The sequence below is a fragment of the Tinamus guttatus genome, unplaced genomic scaffold (assembly GCF_059628265.1).
Source record: "Tinamus guttatus ecotype Peru unplaced genomic scaffold, ASM5962826v1 Tinamus_guttatus_pri_ptg000732l, whole genome shotgun sequence".
Taxonomy (NCBI): Eukaryota; Metazoa; Chordata; class Aves; order Tinamiformes; family Tinamidae; genus Tinamus; species Tinamus guttatus.
This window is the reverse complement of record NW_028289266.1, coordinates 1,812,675-1,831,208: the sequence shown is the minus strand read 5'-3', so window position 1 is coordinate 1,831,208 and position 18,534 is coordinate 1,812,675. Positions and strand designations below refer to the sequence as shown.

Here is an 18,534-nt window from a genome sequence, read left to right as displayed (position 1 = left end):
CAAGTTGGCCCATGCCAAATGCTAATGCTAAGGCTGCAGATAGTTCATGTGATGTTTGGAAACAGGGAAGAAAAGAGTTTGCATCCCATGAGCTGGCTTGCACTGAGATGAGATTCTGCTCTCCATGGAGCAGAGTGGTATGTGGCAGAAAGCGGATGATGTGCCGTAGAGTCCTACATGGCTCCAAGGTGTTGAAGACCCTCAAGAGCTTGTTTGGTATCTTGGATCAGAGCTAGGGAAGAGGAGAGGACAAAAAGTTGAGATGCCTATTAGGGAAGAGAAGAGACTGAGCTGTGCTGTGTCCCCAGGAGCAGTGGGGAGAAGTGCCACAGGCCTGGGGAGCCCCACCAAGAAAGCAAAGGGAGGGACAGACTAAAGGATCCACAGGAGAGACTGTTTGGGAAGGGCCACAGTGGGAACTGGCAACACTCACAGAAGGATTGGCAGGTTCTCACCAGGCCCCAGGTGGACTGGAGCGGTCCTGGGAGCAGCACAACCCCGGAAGGAGTGAGGATCTGAACAAGTGGTCCACATCTTCGAGGACATGGGGTCAGTGTCTCTATATATGCTGGGAGAGCAGACCTCTACGTGGTATCTAAAGCTGGGTGAAGGGAAGAGAGAGTTCCCACCAAGTGCTCAGCAAAGGGATCTTCTTCCAGGAGGCGGTGAGCCTCTGCTGCCCCAGCACGTGGGGACCTTGTTGGTCCACACATCAGCACCGGTGTTTGCTTTTGTCCCTTCCAGGTCCTGAACCTGTTCTTAGCTTTGCTGCTGAGCTCCTTCAGTGCCGATAGCCTGGCAGCTTCTGATGATGATGGAGAGATGAACAATTTGCAGATTGCTATTGGCAGAATCACCAGGGGCATCGACTTTGTAAAGACTTCTGTCCTCATGCTACTCCACAGGCTGTGGAAGGGGAAGAAGGCCCCAGAGGAAGAGCAGGAACATAGTAAGATGGACAACTCAGTGCTAAACCATATGGACACTGGCCAGGAAACCAAGACAGAGTATATGGATGGAGTCACAGTGAAAGAGCATTTATTCATGGATGAAGTGGACCACATGAATTTCATCAATAACCCCAACCTGACCGTCCACGTCCCCATTGCCTCGGAGGAGTCGGACCTCTATGAGGAAGAGACAAGCACGCAATCTGACACGGAGGATGCCAAGGTGAGAAACAAGCGGTGGCAGGGTTCCATGCTGAAGCATAGCAAAAAAAAAAAAAAAAAAGGGGGGGGGGGGCTGACCTTCTGTGGTTTGATCTGCCTGTCCCTCCAGTTACACAGTTCCTTCCATAGAAACACATGGGTTTAGTTGCTTTTTATCTTTTCCAAAATGCATCATTTGGAGTGTGGCATGGGCTGAACTTGGGGAGTTTTGGATCAGGCTACAGGATTATTTTATATTATGGGATTATTGATAATGTCAAGGTAAGCTGCAGCGATTGCGGGGTTGGTGCAAGGGTCAAAGCACTCCATTTTGGGGTTAAAGATGTTCAGGAGGAATTTGATACCAGGAAAGCTGGGAAATCTGCTGATGGTGCTAACATTAGATCTATTGCTAATGCCTCAGAAAGCATCTTGTGGGGGGATATGAAACCAGGTGGAGCTTAGCACAAGCAAACATGAAGCAATGCATTTCGGATCCAAAGTTGATGAGACAGCTGATGCCAGCACTGCTACATGGAGACACAGAGGGGACAATTGAGTCCTATGGGATGGAGGCAACCGTCTATGTGCTCCAAAATGACAATAGGGAGGCATGAGACAAGAAATCCAGGAAGGCAGTGAGCACAAAAATGAGCCCTGTGGGAAAATACTGTTTGGAACAAGGTTGCACTGAGAATTTGAGGAAATGGATGGTTCAAGAGGGACTTGCCTGGGGCATCTCCAAATGCCTTGGCCAAGGGAAAGGGCAAAGGGAATTGATGTGTTGGTCCCCCTAAAGTTGCCAGCTGAGAAGACTGGATCCTGCACACTTGTATCTCAATTTCCTCCTGCTGCAAGTCCAGTTTGGCTGCACCTATGCTCTGGACTGTGCCATGGCTGGATGCACTGCATGGATGCAGTGCTACTGCCAGCCCAGCAACCTCAGGAGGCACATCCAGTCTGGCTTGCGGGGATCCCTGAGCCTTAGTGTCTCCCCCCTCTAACATGGTGATGTCCTCATGATTGCAAGTCCTTTGCAACCTGGTGACTGGGGGAGAACAGTAGCATTGCAGTTATTAGACTTTTCCAGCACCGGTGCACCAACTCCAGCTCCGTTATCAGGCTCTCTTCAGCTGACACCCACTCCAGTGCCAGGGATTGCAAGAGCTCATTGTGAAAGCTAGTTCCAGATGCTCCAAGCACGCAGTGAGCAAACTGCTGCTCTTGGGACCTCCTTGCACCAAATCCTAGCTCATCCCATGGGCTGTGGTAGTTCCAGGAGCTCCAGTCAGTCAGACAAGGTGCAATCCAGGGAGCTGCATCACCAGACAGGCTCCTGCTTGACAGGGCAGGACAGGCACTGGGCTGGGGTGTGTTGCATGAAGTGACTGCCCAGTAATTAGTAATTAGGCACCCAGTGGTGAAGCTATGATGAGCTGAGTTGTGGGGAAGATTTCTGCTAGCTCCACGTGTTCACGTGCCATGGATCAGCTCCAGATGGAGCCAAAGCCTGGCACACTGCCTTGAGCCAAAGACACGGGGCTCTGGTGATGATGCAAACTAGGGGGAGTCTCTGCATCACCTGTTCTGGAAGCACTGATAAATGCCCATCTTCTTCCAGAGAAGCTCTTTTCCAAGGATAAATACCTTTCCCAAGGTATTTTTCAAGGTGTAACCATAGCAGCAGCAAAGACAACACTATCAGCACAACCGCACTCCTCAAGCATCTTTTCTTCTTATGGCTAGTTTGTGTTTTGCATCACTAAGCAGCAAGGAGGTGACAGAGCAGCAATGTTGGTGTGCTCCAGTTAAGCAAAGCATCGGTCTCACGGCTCAGGGCTTGTCCTCTGTGTACCAGACTACCAAGAGCTTTGCCCTGGGGGTTTTGTGCTGTGGCTTCCTGAGCTGCACTAATGTTCCCTGGGAGGGGATGCCCTGGACCCTTGTGCTCTGTGCAGGATAACTTCTCCCTTATGATGCTCTGGAGGCCAGTGCTGGTGTATCGAGGCCATAATGTGTTATGGAAGATCATGGGAGTCTGGATGCCTAGTGCCTGCGCACTGGTCTTCAACCGGTGCTGCTAAGCATAAAGGAAAACCATGGGCTAGGGTTTCGGGTGGAAACATCCACTCAGGCTGGAGCTCTCATACCAGGTGTATGATGGAAATTGCCTTGGAAAGCCACTGGTTGCAGCACGGGGTCGCTCAGGAGCCCTCAGGACTGCTGGAAGGCATGTGGATTGGGGATGTGGATGGGCATGTGCAGTAGGAACAGCCAGGTTACCCCAGTCTGTCCTTGGGGATTCGCTGTGGGCACTGGAAAGTGCAGAGCTCCTGAACGGCATAAACCTGCAGCTCCCTCCTGAAGCCTGATGCTTTGGGGCTGGTTTGTCCCTGTCTCCTGCCTCTGCAAGCTTTGTTCTGGAGGCAGATGGCCTCTATGTGTCCTTCCTTGGGGTCACTGCTAACTGCTAACTTGGCTCCACGCCTAGGCCTCCTAATCCCCACACTGCTCCTCTCTCCCCGCCGCAGCATGGTCCCGCTACTCCTGCAGAGCCACCAGCTCATGTCACCATGCATCAGTGACCTGCTCCCCAAAGCAGGACTGCCCATGGCATGCAGTTCCCAGGCTGGAAAGCCCCTAAAGCAGAATCTTCTAATGATGTCGGCAATGTCAGTGCTTCCAAACACACACCAGTCTCACCCGGATGCCCACCCTGAGCCTAGCTTCTTAGAGGTCCAAGCAACTCCAGAGCCATCTCTTTTATGTGCTACCGAATGTGTTAGCAGCCTTGGGGGAGGACTATCTCCTTCCTGAGCATCCTGCATGGCCCTCAACATGGCATCCTCATCCCAAACTCATCCCTGTTTGCTCTCAGGCAGGACAGGCAGGTATGGGGAGTTGCTCCCTCCCCACAGGTCCTCTCTGAAAGCCAGAAAAGGGTGGGGAAAAAATAATCCCTGAGGCTTGCCAAGGTCTCTCGTTATCAGCCCCCATGAGCCTGCTGAGTGGTGTCCGGGAAGGCAGCCAAGAGGAGCGGCAGTGCGAGGTGGAGCAGGCGAGAGCTATTTGGGATGCAGGCTTTGAACTTGTGTGAACCTTGGTCTAAAAGCTCTTCAGAGCGAGCTGAGCTGGGAGCATTTGAGATAAGTGCCAGAGTGGGAGCCTGAGTTTCTGCAGTGCTAATTATACCAGGGGATATAATCAAGGGGGTGTTGTGGAGTTTGGGTGGGGAGTGCACAGAGAAGGAGGATAAGGTATGAAGCTAGCCTGCAATCATGGTAAAAATGGATAGGAGATGGACAGGCCAGGAGATGGATAGGCCAGGGGACTTTTTCCTCTTCTGAACTGTGCCAGAAAATCAATCTTATGTGAGACTGGTACTCTGGAACCAATGGTCCTCTGAGGTTTCCAGCCCCAGCAAATCCAGCGACTTCATTCTAGGCCTCTTCCAGGAGAGAACTTTGGTGTCTGCTTTGGCAGCTCTTCTTTCAAAGGGAAAGGAAAAGGTGACTGTTCTCAGAGCAGCCTCCATGCAAGGTTTTTGCATTGCTAGAGGCTCCCTGCCCTTTGCTAGCAAGAGAGAACTCCCTCTGCCTGGGCATGGGGTTGGATGGTGCCCGTCTGCGCACCTAGCAGCTGGGGACACGCTAGAGAGCTGCCACCCTGGTGCTTCCGGAGGGAGGGAGCTGGGTTTCTGCTCTACCAGCTTTCTGAAAATTGCTCATCGCAGTGCACGGGAAACTGAGGTGTGTTTTACCCCTGGGAGGAAAGGGTTGGTTTCTGCATCAGCCAGAGTGTGCTGCCTTGATTGAAGCTAGCCAGAGTTGGCTAAAATAAAGTGAAATGGGGACCAATGCTGCTCTGTGGTTGCTTCCAGGCTGGAGGATTCATTAGGTGGGTTCCTGCAAATTGGAAAGTCCTGAAGTAGTCCCACGTGGGGTTCGGCCCCATGGAAAGAAGGTGCAAACTCCTGCCCAGGAGCAGTCCTGCATCCACGAAGGTCTGTCCCCAGTCTGGCTCCTTTGGAGCCTCTGCTGGGGGTGGAGGGAGCTGGAGTTTGTGGAAAGGGACCACATGGATGTGGAGCAGCACTGGCAGGTGCCAGTGGGTTCCTGGCCGGCACTAAGGCTGCCTCTCCACTGCCCCTTGCAGAACCCGCTCTCAAGTGACAATGCGTCCTCGCTGTGCAGCACCGTGGACTACAAGCCCCCACTGCCAGTGGAGGAGGAGGTGGCAGAAGAGGCGGAGGACAGCAAGGAGCCTGAGGAGTGCTTCACAGAAGGTAAGCAGCCAAGCAGGAACACAGGGGCATGGGCCTGGCAAAGCCTTTGCAGACTGCCAGGACACCCCAGGTCATCCAGTCCAACCTCCAAGTCCTCCTGTAGCCCCTGGGGAGATGGTCCCCATGAGGGTCTCCTTCTGCAGGCACTACCCCAGCCCAGCAGGATCCTGCTCTGGACTCTTCCTGGGGAGGGAATTAAATAGCAATAAAAGCATGGGTCCTTTCTCCTTTGTGGGAGCGCTCTGGCACGGAGGTAAGGCACAGCTCCCTGTTCCCAGCCTGCGTGAAGAGGTGTCCCTGCCTCTATGTGGACACCACCTCTGAGAAAGGGAGGATATGGTGGAACCTCCGGAAAACCTGCTTCCTCATCGTAGAGCATGACTGGTTTGAGACTTTCATCGTCTTCATGATCCTCCTCAGCAGCGGAGCGCTGGTAGGTCCCACCTTTTCCCTTCCCCTCTGCTCTGCAGCAGTTCCCTGACTCAATGGGAGCCCAGGAGCGCCAGACTGGGTGACAGCTCCAGAGGCTCCTTGTTTCACCTGGTTGAGAAGCAGGGCTTTCAGGGACTATCTTGTGCTGCCCCAGGAATGCACAAGAGGTGCTTTCTGATTCTTTGAAACTATTGCTACCTACCTTTCTTGATCAAACAGCAGTAAAATAATACAGTGGTTTCAGGGTTAACATCCTATTTGGTTGTGCCAAACAAGCATTACAACAGGATTCACAGCCTCCAAGAGGCGTGACCCTACACAAGCTTGCTTTCAGCTAAAGCTACTCCATCACCATGTGCCATTCACTCTGGCCTATGGCCTCTTTTCAGTGGTGGCCACCAACAGAATTAGAGGTAATGGCCACAAACTGAAGCACCAAAAGTTCCACATGAACTTTAGGAAAAAATTTTTAACAGTGAGGGTGACAGAGCACTGGAACAGGCTGCCCAGAGAGGTTGTGGAGTCTCCTTCTCTGGAGATCTTCAAAACCCGCTTGGACGCAGTCCTGTGCCATGTGCTCTAGGTGACCCTGCGTGTGCAAGGGGGTTGGACTAGATGACCTCTACAGGTCCCTTCCAACTTTAAGCCTTCTATGATTCTATGATTCCCTGTGGCCTCTCTTCCCACTTTTAATCTTGCATGAGAACTAGCTGTACAACCCACTTAGCATTACGGGGATGCTTCATCATTTTGCTACCTCTATGACCAGGTGTCAGGAGGTGCTCTGCAAATGATTCATGCTGTTCAGCCCTTCTGAACACTGATTGCCATGCCTGGGCATTCATATCGACCTCATTAAGAAGTTGCGTATCGGACTATAGGTCCCTTTCTGAGTGCTAAGGCTGAATACCGCTCAGTTGAATGTGCGAATCTGCAGAACTAATGGAGAGCTCCTCTCCGAATCTGGGAGTAAACAGAGAGGGAAATTCCAGTTTTCAGAGGTCCTTTGCAGCATGCATCTGCACCGAGCTCTGAAATGCAGCATGGAGATGTCTGATGTTGTAGCTAGTGCCAGAATCAAAAGTATCACTCAGCTAAAACACCATACAAGAGCCCTGTTAGAGCCCCTGCTCACTGACTCTTTATGTGCTACGAGGACATATCAGTGACTCAAACTGCTAAGGGCGTTTTCAAGTGTATCTGGGCATCTAAAGGTGCAGGTGGGTGTCCAGGCCCTTGACTTGTGCTCAGGCTGATAGGAATTAGATGAAGCTGATAGTCGCTTCAGTGCAGCTTTGCCTCAGGCCAAACACTGCCCAGCGGTTTCAACAGGAGAGTTAGACCCCATGTTGATCACATAAATGTCACCTCTAGTTAGTTTCCCAACTGTTCAAGCTGCCCCTAGGAAAGCTGGGAAGATGCAATGTTTGCACTGAGCTGTGCAGCAGGTCTGAAAGAAAAAAGACTGTCATGTAGCTCCATGCCTTTCCCAGGCTTTTGAAGACATCCACATTGAGCAACGGAAGGTGATACGCACCATCTTGGAGTATGCTGATAAGGTCTTCTCCTACATCTTCGTCATTGAAATGTTGCTCAAGTGGGTGGCCTACGGCTTCAAGGTCTACTTCACCAATGCATGGTGCTGGCTTGATTTCCTCATCGTTGACGTGAGTGTTTCTCTGTTAGGCACATCCAGGGTCCTAGGTACCCAGGAGACTGGGAAGAGAGCAGAGGGGTCTGCAGCGGGACCTGCAAATCCATACGTGTATTTTAAAGGGCATTGGAGTGGTTGTGCAACAAGGGCTTTGGACACTAGTTTAAAGCAGTAAAGCTCCATGGGAAAGGGCCATAGCTTTCCCTGGCTGCAGAATCCCTTTCCATGTTGTATGTCCATGTTAAGAACAAGTCCATAATATTCTTCTGTTAAACCCTAGCAGAGGTATGATCTAGCATAGGATTTCCCAAGTGCTCCATGACACAGCAAACCAATGCAGTGCTTCTGTGTCCTCGGTCACCTTCATCCTCATGCTCAAAAGACAGGGACCTCCTTGCACAGATTAGGAACACAGTGGCCAAGTGGTCTGATTGCAGGGGAGCCAAGATCTCAGGGCCTGTTCCCCTTATTCCAAGACAACGCTATAACCCCAGGCCTCAGGGGATGTGTTGCAGGCAGAAAGAAGCACAGCAGAGCAAGTTGGAGGTGCAGGATGTGTTTCAGTTCTCTTCATTAATCCCAGCTGAAATAATGCTAATTCCTTGGGTTTCTCCCTCTAGGTTTCCATTATCAGCCTGACAGCAAACTGGATGGGATACTCTGAGCTGGGAGCCATCAAGTCTCTGCGGACGTTGAGGGCTCTCAGACCACTGCGAGCCCTGTCCAGATTTGAAGGCATGAGGGTAGGTACCTCCCACACATGCTGCTGACTCTGACCTGGCCAGGCAATCAAGCATTCTGCAGCAGAGCTGGTGCATTGGTGATCCCCTACATCAGGGATTGATTCCTGTTTGGTTTCACCAGCTTCCTGCTAGTAGGACTGACACCAAAATACCCTTGGCCCAGTTTGAGCCCACTTGGTGCTGCAGGTGGATAAGATTAGGACACTGGGATGTGAGGGTCCACCCACCCACGCTGTGCTGTGAGGGTGTGCTCTCCCATGTCAGCCTGGTTCCTTAGCCACATCCTCAATCTTTTCTCTGTTTGCAGGTGGTGGTGAATGCCTTGCTGGGCGCCATCCCCTCCATCATGAATGTCCTGCTGGTCTGCCTCATCTTTTGGCTGATATTCAGCATCATGGGGGTGAACCTTTTTGCAGGGAAGTACTACCGTTGTGTCAACGTCACCACAGGTGATCTCTTTGACATCAGCGTGGTGAACAACAAAAGCGACTGCATGGCCCTCCTGCACACCAACGAAGTCAGATGGGTCAATGTCAAGGTCAACTTCGACAACGTTGGCTTAGGCTATCTGTCCTTGCTACAGGTGGTATGTACAAAAAGCAGCTGCCATCCTTTCAAGCAACTCATCCTCCTGCCATGACAGCATGAAAAGCCATCAGGGCTAAGGCAAGATGCGCCCCCAGAGTGGGTCCTCTGGGCTGGGCTGCCTCTTGAAACTCAAAGAGGTATTTAGCACAGACTGACAAGGCCCTGGAGAGTTTAGGAAGAAAGAGGCAGGATAGAAGATGACCTGGAAATGATAAACATCATCAGGGAACTACTGCAGCTGAATGTAGATAACTCCAGGCCTGTAGCTGTGTTAACAGTCCTCTGCAGAGCACAGGATCCAGGAAGGGACAGAGGAGTTGACAGGAAAGGGAAGAAATTTATTTGAAGAAGGAATATGCCATAAACAGGGGAATTAGAGCCATGGACAGACTGTTGGCTTCTTAAATCCAGACTCTCCAATTCCTATTTTCAATGTAACAGATTTCCTGCAAGGACATGGACTTTTTGCTTCCTCTCTCTCCTCACTAACTCTTTTTTTTTCTTTTTTTTTTTTGAAATGGTATAGTAGTAGGTTGAAAAAGTTTTGCATAGGGAAAACGATGATTAAAAAAACAGGGTGGGTGAGTGTGTGTGCCCGTTGCAGCACAGTGGGTGAATGATGCCAGACAGACCCAGCTCAGGGCTTCCACCAAACCCACCACAGCTGAACAAGGGAAGCAGAAGCCTGCCACAATTTTAATAAAAATATGAGTGGGCCTTGTTATTGTTATTGGGCCTTGTCTAACTGCCATTAGACCCTTCAAATCCAGGGGAACTGGTAGCGGTTGCAGAATCAGAGCATGACTTGAAGAGATTAATCAGCTATAAACTCAGCTTCCTCTTCAGCTTTGTTGTTCGATCGGGGTCAGGAAACGATGTTGGGGCCTTTTGTTTAACAAATCAGCAGCAAGAGCCTGCAAGGGATGTATGTGCCCCCCTCCCCACTGGGATCCGGACCCATCAAATAACAGAGGCAGCAATCAAGAAGTCCGTGTTGTGCCAGGGTGACACAGGTCTAGTGAGGGAGCGACGCCGTTGTCTCCTGGCCCGGCTCTGCTCAGCCTTAGTATTTCTCTATTGGGGCATTTTTCTTGTAGATGCAACCCATGGGCTCCCTCATGAACCCTTTACTGGGAAAGCAGTGCAGAGTGCAGCGGTAAGGCCCGGCTCAGAGACGTGCTTGGAGATAAACCACCAAGAACACCAAGCTCCCAATACACACCCAATGTCCTCCAGAGCCCTGAGCACTTCACATTGACTCTTCTTCTCTGCTGTCCCTTCAGGCGACCTTCAAAGGCTGGATGGACATCATGTATGCAGCTGTGGACTCACGTGAGGTGAGGAGATGAACAGGATTCATTTGCAACTGGCCCCAAATGTCACCCATCTGGCTCAGTTCCCCCTGGCAGGCTGTAAGCGGAGACCTGAGGCTGGGGAGCAGCTCCAGTGCAAGTTCAGCACAGGCTGGTCATGGACTCCTCGTCCAGAGCATCTCCTTTCATGCTGCTCGTTGGTGCTGAGGGGCTGCCTGCATCCTACCTGCCATCAGCCCAGGGCTTTGGTTATATTGTGAGGCAAAGAGTGGGAAAAGGAGGAGCAGTCCCCAAAATATTCCACCCACTGAGCTATAAAGCTGCCAAGAGAGCAGTCCATTTTGTTTCTTTGGGGGGACTGTGTCTCTTTGGTCCTGCTCTAGGGCATCAGCCACACACATCAAGTAGGCCTGGATGTATTTTTTTCATGACTTTTTTTTTAACTTTAGAAACCTCAGCAGCAGCTGCCAGCACTCTGCTAAGAGCGGAGGAGCTGTTTCCAGCTTCCTGTGAAAACAGTTCCAGCCTCCACCAGCACATCAGAGAAAGCTCTTCTGAGAGCAATTCTCCCCTCCACTGCCAAGAGCTTCCCTCCAGATGAAGGAAGCCGGGTGTGACACATGGAGATGTCTTAATCAAACAGGGGGCAGAGCTAAGTCCCTTGAGATTAGTGTTTTCTGAGGCTGCTGGGCTGTGCCACCCATATGCAGTGGTGTGATATGAGGTAAATCGTTTTTCTTCTTCCCCTCTTGGCTATATTTCAGCTTTGACAAGAACATCTTTTTCTTTCCCAGTTCCTCAGCATATTCTTTGGGAATAGGGGGCTCAGGGCATCCTTGTCCCCACTGGTGTTCTGCAGATGGCTTTTGCTATGGCTTCTCCATGCACCCACAGCATTTGCCAAAGCATTGAGGCACCCACTTCCCAGCGCACCTTGTCCCACCAGACATGGTGACCTGTCTCCAGCAGTTTGGGGATACACTTCTCAGGGATGATCTCATGGTCTTGTCTCCTGTTTCCCATCTCACTTGGTCAGATTGAAGAGCAGCCAATGTACGAGACCAACATCTATATGTACATCTATTTTGTCATCTTCATCATCTTTGGTGCTTTCTTCACTTTGAACCTCTTCATCGGTGTTATCATTGACAACTTCAATCAGCAGAAGAAAAAGATAAGTATTCCCGGGTACTGGATTTGCCAGTTCCTACTGCCTTCCAGGGTGCTGCTCCAGGACAGAGGGATGCAGCTTACTAGGATTAGGTCTCCCCCTTTTTTTTTCCCCTATCCCTTCTCATGATTTTTGCATGCACTGGGTGAGCAACACAGGATTAATACTCCTGGACTGTTGGAGCAGGAAGTGGGTGGACAGTGGGTAGCCTCAAGACAAGCAATCTTTGAGCAAGCATGGCTGGTAGGACAATGGCAGGAGATGCTAGGTGGGAAGAGGTGAGTTCTCAATACTAACAGTGGCAATTCCTTTATACTTTGGAGGGAAAGACATCTTCATGACAGAAGAGCAGAAGAAATACTACAATGCCATGAAAAAACTTGGCTCCAAAAAACCTGTGAAGCCCATTCCTAGGCCTTCGGTATGTTGGGTTGATCACCCTTAGTGCTGCAGGGAGGGAGCCCTTTAAGGTACCAGCTGTCCTGAGACACAGGAGAAGGGTCAAGGGAAGAGCATTTGCCTGTGCACAGAGCCAAATCCTAGCTCCTACTCTTCAAAGAGGACGTTGTTAAGATTTGGGGCTTCAGAAGAGTCCAGTCCATCAGGCAGTCTCCTTTGGGTCTGTTCCTCAGTCCTGGTCCTCTAGCAAGGGCGAGGTGGGGTTCCCTTTTTCTAGGACTAGCGTAGGAGATTTTCTCCTACTGCTGCTCTCAGAGGGAATTGGACTCAGGAAAATGTCAGTGTTCAACATTCCTAGAAGGGAAATTGTTCCAGCTAATGCATAAACAATGTGACTTGGGTTTGGTTTTGATACCCCAGCTCAAATGATTTTTTTTCTCCATGCATTTGATTTTGCCCTGTTGCATTAGATGTGAGTATACTTAGAAAGTAAATGGACCTTGAGTCCATACCTCTTGGCTGTGTTGTTGCAGTGCCCGAGCACGCTGGGCTCCACGCTGGGCATCCTTCTCCCTCAGTGCCTGGGTGTGCGAGACCTGTGCCCTGGCCATAACCCTGGTAACTCCTGCATTCTTTAAACATGGTTTCTTCTTCTCTTTCTGTTTTGTCTTTGTTCTGTGTGTCTGCCATATGTTCCCACCTCATCTCTGGTTCTCCTACATGACCCACGTGACCCTTGTGACAGAACAAATTTCAAGGGATGGTGTTTGACTTTGTTACCAAGCAAGTGTTTGACATAACCATCATGATCCTGATTTGTCTTAACATGGTGACCATGATGGTTGAAACTGACGATCAAAGTCAACTCAAAACAGATGTCCTCTACAAGGTTAACCTGGTCTTCATTGTTATCTTCACCGGGGAGTGTGTGCTCAAAATGTTTGCCTTGCGCTACTACTACTTTACAATCGGTTGGAACATCTTTGACTTTGTTGTGGTCATCCTCTCCATTGTAGGTAAGCCCTGCTGGCTTCACCAGCCCAGTTCCCATTCCTCAGGAGCCCTGTTGTCTAACAAAAAGTAGAAATAGTCTGACTGATTCACTGTGACCAAGTTATCACCCACCAACCCCTTAAGTGCCCCCTCCGAGCAAAGCCAAGGTGACAGGATGCCCAGGACAAGGGACATGTGAGACCTCCCATGACACTAAGGCAGAATGAGGGGCTGGGAACACATCCTGCTTCCCTTAGACATGTGAATCCTCTCATCTCCCACACTGCTGGCCTGTGCTCAGCAGCATTTTTGGATATATTCCTTTCACCATCAGAGAAGCAAGGAGATCTGCGTGCTGTCCAGGGTGACCCCCATCCCCACTGTGTGCCTTGGCAAAAAGGGCAATGTTCTCCTGGTGTGATGCATGGCCAAATCAACACTTCTCCCTATGAACTGCCAACACTCTGCAATCCCATGGAGATGGCACGATGGACACAGGAAGCCTTGGGGTTTGCTCAGCACCATTTCCTCACCTTTCTCTTCACTTCGATCTTTGGCACGGAAGGGTCTCAGAGAGAGGGAAAGGCCCCCCCTTTTACTGACTTTGTCATCTTCAGAGCAACTCACACTCACCATTTCTTATTACTTTCACAGGTATCGTCCTCTCGGACATCATAGAGAAATATTTTGTATCACCCACCCTCTTCAGGGTCATCAGGCTGGCGAGGATTGGTCGCGTCCTCCGGCTGATTCGAGGGGCAAAAGGCATCCGGACTCTCTTGTTTGCTCTGATGATGTCCCTGCCTGCCCTGTTCAATATTGGCCTCTTGCTTTTCCTTGTGATGTTCATCTACTCCATCTTTGGAATGTCCAACTTTGCCTATGTAAAGAAGGAGGCAGGGATTGATGACATTTTCAACTTTGAAACTTTTGGGAACAGCATCATCTGCCTGTTCCAGATCACCACATCAGCTGGATGGGATGGTCTCCTTAGCCCAATCCTGAACAGTGGTCCCCCTGACTGTGATCCAGACCTGGAAAACCCTGGCAGTCCGATAAAAGGGAACTGTGGCAACCCCTCCATTGGCATCTTCTTTTTCTGCAGCTACATCATCATTTCCTTTTTAATTGTCGTGAACATGTATATTGCCATCATCCTGGAGAACTTCAACGTGGCCACGGAGGAAAGCAGCGAGCCCCTCTGTGAAGACGATTTTGAAATGTTCTATGAAATTTGGGAGAAGTTTGACCCTGATGCCACCCAGTTCATTGCATACAGCACCTTGTCTGACTTTGTAGACACCTTACAGGAGCCACTCAAAATTCCCAAGCCAAACAAGATCAAATTAATCACCATGGATCTGCCAATGGTTGCAGGTGATAAAATCCACTGTCTGGATATCCTCTTTGCCCTGACAAAGGAAGTGCTGGGGGACTCAGGAGAGATGGATGCCTTGAAGGACACCATGGAGGAGAAGTTTATGGCTGCAAACCCTTCAAAGGTTTCTTATGAGCCCATCACTACCACTCTGAAAAGGAAACACGAGGAAGTGTGTGCCACAAAAATCCAAAGAGCCTTCCGGAGGTACCTCCTGCGACGCTCAATGAAGCAGGCTTCCTACATGTACCGGCACAGTAAGGATGAGGATGCCCTGAGAGAGGAAGCACCTGAGAAAGAAGGCCTAATTGCGTCCAAAATGAATGAGATCTATGGGAACAGCGAGACGGATGCAGAGACAGCCGCAGTCTTTAGTCTCGCACCCATCCTGAGCTCAGAGACTCAACATGCTTCTGGTGAAGCAAAAAAATGGGAGGAGAAACGTGTTGTGAAAGAGTCATTGGTATAACAGAGCGATTTCCATCTCTCGGCATCACGATGCCTGAACAGATTCCGTTTGTATCTCTCCTTCAAGGGCTCTTCCATATCCAGATCAATAGATCTTAGATATTGAGCTGATTTTAGATATTTCAAGTATACACCATAATTTTTGAAGCAAGATCTCTTAATGATCATGTCTTTTATAGTTTACTGCAAAGAATTTAATATTTTTGTTATGAGATTTAAATGTGAAATCTCTCTATTGCTGGTGAAAGAGAAATATTTTAGTTTTGAAAAGATCTAGTCATGGTATCTATATTTTCAGAAATTAATGAAAGACTGTCCTTCTATTTAAAGTAATTATTTATTACTATTATTTCATGATTAGGAAATTTTTTTGCATACTATTCTTCCAGAGTGTATCCAGGTAGCCAATGAAAGATGAGCCAAATGAGATAATATTAAGAATAATTACAGAAATGACAAGGTTTTGTGAACAAAAATCTCTAATGTCTTAAAGTAGCACTTTTCTTTTGAATATTTGAATAAGCTTTATGGATTTTTGTTATATACAAAGAAAATGCAATTATGTCTTAAAGATTTCTTTGCACAGCCGAAACAAAACATCTGCGGATATGTTCTCAGGGTTGAATATCAGCTTTTAAAGGTCTCTGAATATGCATTGAAATCATAAACCATTCAGGTCTCTACAGTACAAATGTAAGCTACAGGTTTTTTTTATATTCATCTTTTCTGTTTTCCCATATTATCTAGATTATATGGCAGGAAAGCAATGGACAAAAACAGCGTTTGGAGAACATCTTCTGATATTTTCTTGTAGCAAAAATCTCCCACCAAAGCACTCAGTTACCATTAGCTAATGAGATGCATCCCCAGGGTTGGAGCAGGTCTTTCAATAGCATTTTGTAGAGAGCTCCTTCAACGGGTACCTTTGCATCCCACCTGCTGCCAAGGGTGAGGATTCTTGTCCAGAGTGTGAAGGCTCCCAAAGAGGGCAGTTGTACTGAGCTGTGCATCTTGCTTCTGGTGTTGTCTTGCTCCAGATGTTGTCCAAGGGCACGTTGCAGTGTAGGTGGTGATAGGTTTACAGTTGGCCTTCATGATCTTTAAGACCTTTTCCAACCATAATGATTCTATGATTCTCTAATTCTATGACTTTGGGTTTTTGGCATGCATGCACACATGTGAGTGCAGCAGTGGCAAGGGGCCTCTGGGGATGTGGCTCTGCTTGGTGGCAGCTGCCGGCATGTCCACAGAGATGGGGCCATGGCCAACGCTGCTAGACGGGAAATGCCTAGACAGAAAAGAGAGTGTCCGGGGAAGAGTTTTAGTCACCATTATATGGGTGGCCAAAGGAAAGCAAATCAGGAAGACAGGGAGATGGCCCAGAGCTCAGACAAAAACGTCTTTTCTGGACCATAAACTTTCTTAAAAAGGGAAAAACACTTCAGATCAAAAAACAAATATGAACCAAAGAACCTTTTATTTTTCCCCATTAAAACAAGGGCTACTTCTTGAAGCCAGAGGGTCTGTCTTTTTGTTGTTGTTGTTGTTGCTGTTGTGGTTGTTGGGCAGATTTTGCTTCGGAGCTGCTATGAATGTCCCATGTCCATGCTGGCCAGAAGCAGTGCTGGGCTTGCTAACATCTGGATGCTCCTGGCCAGGCAACCGGGTCATTCTGTTCATCACGTAACGCTGTGTCATGCTTTCATTTCGATGTGTGTAGGGTGACGCTCCCTGGAATAGGAGCCCAAGCTAGTTAGTATGTGACATGATGCTTTAAACTGTGTTTACATGGGAAGCATCCATGGCACAGCAGTTTCCAGCATGGACTGTTGTTAATCATCAATGCTGCTTGTACATAATGTGTTGTTAGTGATGAAAAAAAAAAAAAAGCCAAAGAGCAGAATTCATTTGAGCTAAAGCCATTTTTTCTTTGTACATTTCTTAAAATAAATGACTGAAAATGATCTATTATTACATTACAAAATGTGTAGGTGTGTGTTAGAGGAAGAAACATTTTTCTCTGCCCCAGAGAGGATACCTGCCCCCTGTTAAAGGCCTCTTCTCTTTGTTCTTGGCCAGAGCAGGGGAGCCCCTGCCTGGAAATCTTTCATCCTCAGCAGGACCCACAGCAGATCTTCAAAGGCTGGGGGTCCATCAGGGCCCATCGTGCAGGAGATACCCCTGGGCTGAAGCCTCCCTGCAGCATCTCCAACTGAACCAGGCCCATATGACCCTTATGGGGCCTGCGGGCTCTCTGGGGTCTGCAGCAAGGATCCCCAGTCTACCCACAGGCTGAAGGAGATGCTGGGGTGGGTTCAGCCAAGGAGAACAGGACTGGGTCCCACGAGCCTCTCAGGAGGCCATCAGTGCTGGAAGGAGGAAGTGAATGAAGGATGTTTCCATATCCAAGGGAGGCCAGATCCACCTCCAGCACTCCCCTTCATCCCTGGGTACCCCAGTAGGGCCTCACTGCTGTGCCTTCCCTCTCCCTGGAACAGCATGTCCTGGGGCTTCATGCAATTCAAGGTGAAAGTATCACAGCTCTGGAGCAGCCGTGGGCTGGGGCCAGGGGGTGGCATAACGTCCTGCAGCTACGGAAAGGACAGCGCTGAAATTCAAGCCGTGATGCATAAGGATGGGCTGGCAAGGGACACAGCTGCCTGGCTCCATCCCCATCCCCGCATGCAGCAGGGCCTCTGGGCCCTGCGAGCAGTGAGTGATCGGGAGCTGTGAGTCGGAGTTGGGCACCAACGTGGCCCCAGCAATAGCCCTAAGTAAGGAAAAAGATGTGAGGATGTGGGGAAACACCTTCTGATGTGTCTCCCAACTGCTTCATGCTGCTGGGGAAGAACTGGGCTTGCATAGGAAGGGGAAAACAGGACACACTGAGCTCATTAGCAGGTGCTAAGGAGCCAGCGAGCAGAGCAGAATTTGTCCTCTGTCCCTGCAAACCATCTCTAGCATGTGCCACACTCCTGGTTTTACCCCACAAGGCTTCCCAGGGACCCAAGATGGCTGCACATAAATCCAGGCATCTGCTCCATTGGGAAGCACCACCTCTCCCATCTCTGCTCTTTTTCCATGAGCTCACTTTTGCTCCAGGAACCTTGATTTTGGGCCCTTCCTGCTTCACATTGCCTTTCAGACAAGCTGAAATTTGCACCACAGCTGGTTCAAGTTTGGTGCTTGGCTGGGTGCTCAGAGCCTGCAAAGAAAATCTACAGAAGGCTGAAGGTTTGGGGAGGCCCCCAGCAAAGAAAGCTGGGCTCTGGGGACCATCGTGGCTGGCAAAAGGTGTTTTCTCACATGGCGATACAGCTCAGTGCTCACCAGCAGTGGAGTGCAGGGGGAGGCAGACTGTGGCATGGCATGAGAAGAAACCATATTTTTCTGTTGGAGTGGCAGCGGGCACCAGATGATGCTCTGGGTGCCACTTGGTACCTCCACAGGCGGCGGTTGCCTCTGAAGGACTCCAGGAGGAAGGTCTCTGTGACAGCAAAATGACCTGTGCAGAGGGACCAGACACGGCTGGCGTGCAGGGAGGTAAGACTTGAACTCTAACCATCTCGCATTTTGCCTGGTTTTCACTCAGCAAGATCTTTCCCTGCCCTCGCAGGCACCAGGCCATGGTAAGTTGAAGCGTGGGACATGAGAAGGTATAAGCTGTGGTCACCTGCAGCAAGCTCTGTCGGCCAGCACGGCCAGCAGGAGCGGAGCGTCAAGGTTGAGCATTTTCGCGCTTTGAGCAGCAGAGCAGCGGCAGGCATTAGCTCAGCCCCACCAGCGTCTGCGCTGCATTCAAAACCCGGGGCCCTGGGAAAGTCCCCACTGAGCCCAATTTACATGAGCAGGAAAGGGGCCGTCTTGCAGAGCAGCAGCTGTGCCATTTTTAGGCCAGCCTGGTGTCCAGGCAGCTGCTGCATTTCGCAGAAAGGGAGCCCGGCTGCAGGCACTGAGAT

At 49.8% G+C, this 18,534-nt stretch overlaps 1 protein-coding gene across 1 annotated transcript in view; it reads left to right on the top strand.

Moving 5' to 3' along the window:
* SCN4A (sodium voltage-gated channel alpha subunit 4) overlaps positions 1-15,431 on the top strand; it is a 30,019-nt gene extending 14,588 nt beyond the window's left edge. The window contains exons 15-25 of the mRNA XM_088537148.1: positions 745-1,173; positions 5,307-5,436; positions 5,715-5,869; positions 7,362-7,535; positions 8,143-8,265; positions 8,573-8,851; positions 10,137-10,190; positions 11,203-11,340; positions 11,654-11,758; positions 12,482-12,752; positions 13,384-15,431. Coding sequence (XP_088393274.1) covers positions 745-1,173; positions 5,307-5,436; positions 5,715-5,869; positions 7,362-7,535; positions 8,143-8,265; positions 8,573-8,851; positions 10,137-10,190; positions 11,203-11,340; positions 11,654-11,758; positions 12,482-12,752; positions 13,384-14,576 — 3,051 coding nt within the window. The 3' untranslated portion in view covers positions 14,577-15,431. The remainder of the gene's footprint in view (positions 1-744; positions 1,174-5,306; positions 5,437-5,714; positions 5,870-7,361; positions 7,536-8,142; positions 8,266-8,572; positions 8,852-10,136; positions 10,191-11,202; positions 11,341-11,653; positions 11,759-12,481; positions 12,753-13,383) is intronic.
* Positions 15,432-18,534: the final 3,103 nt, after the last annotated feature.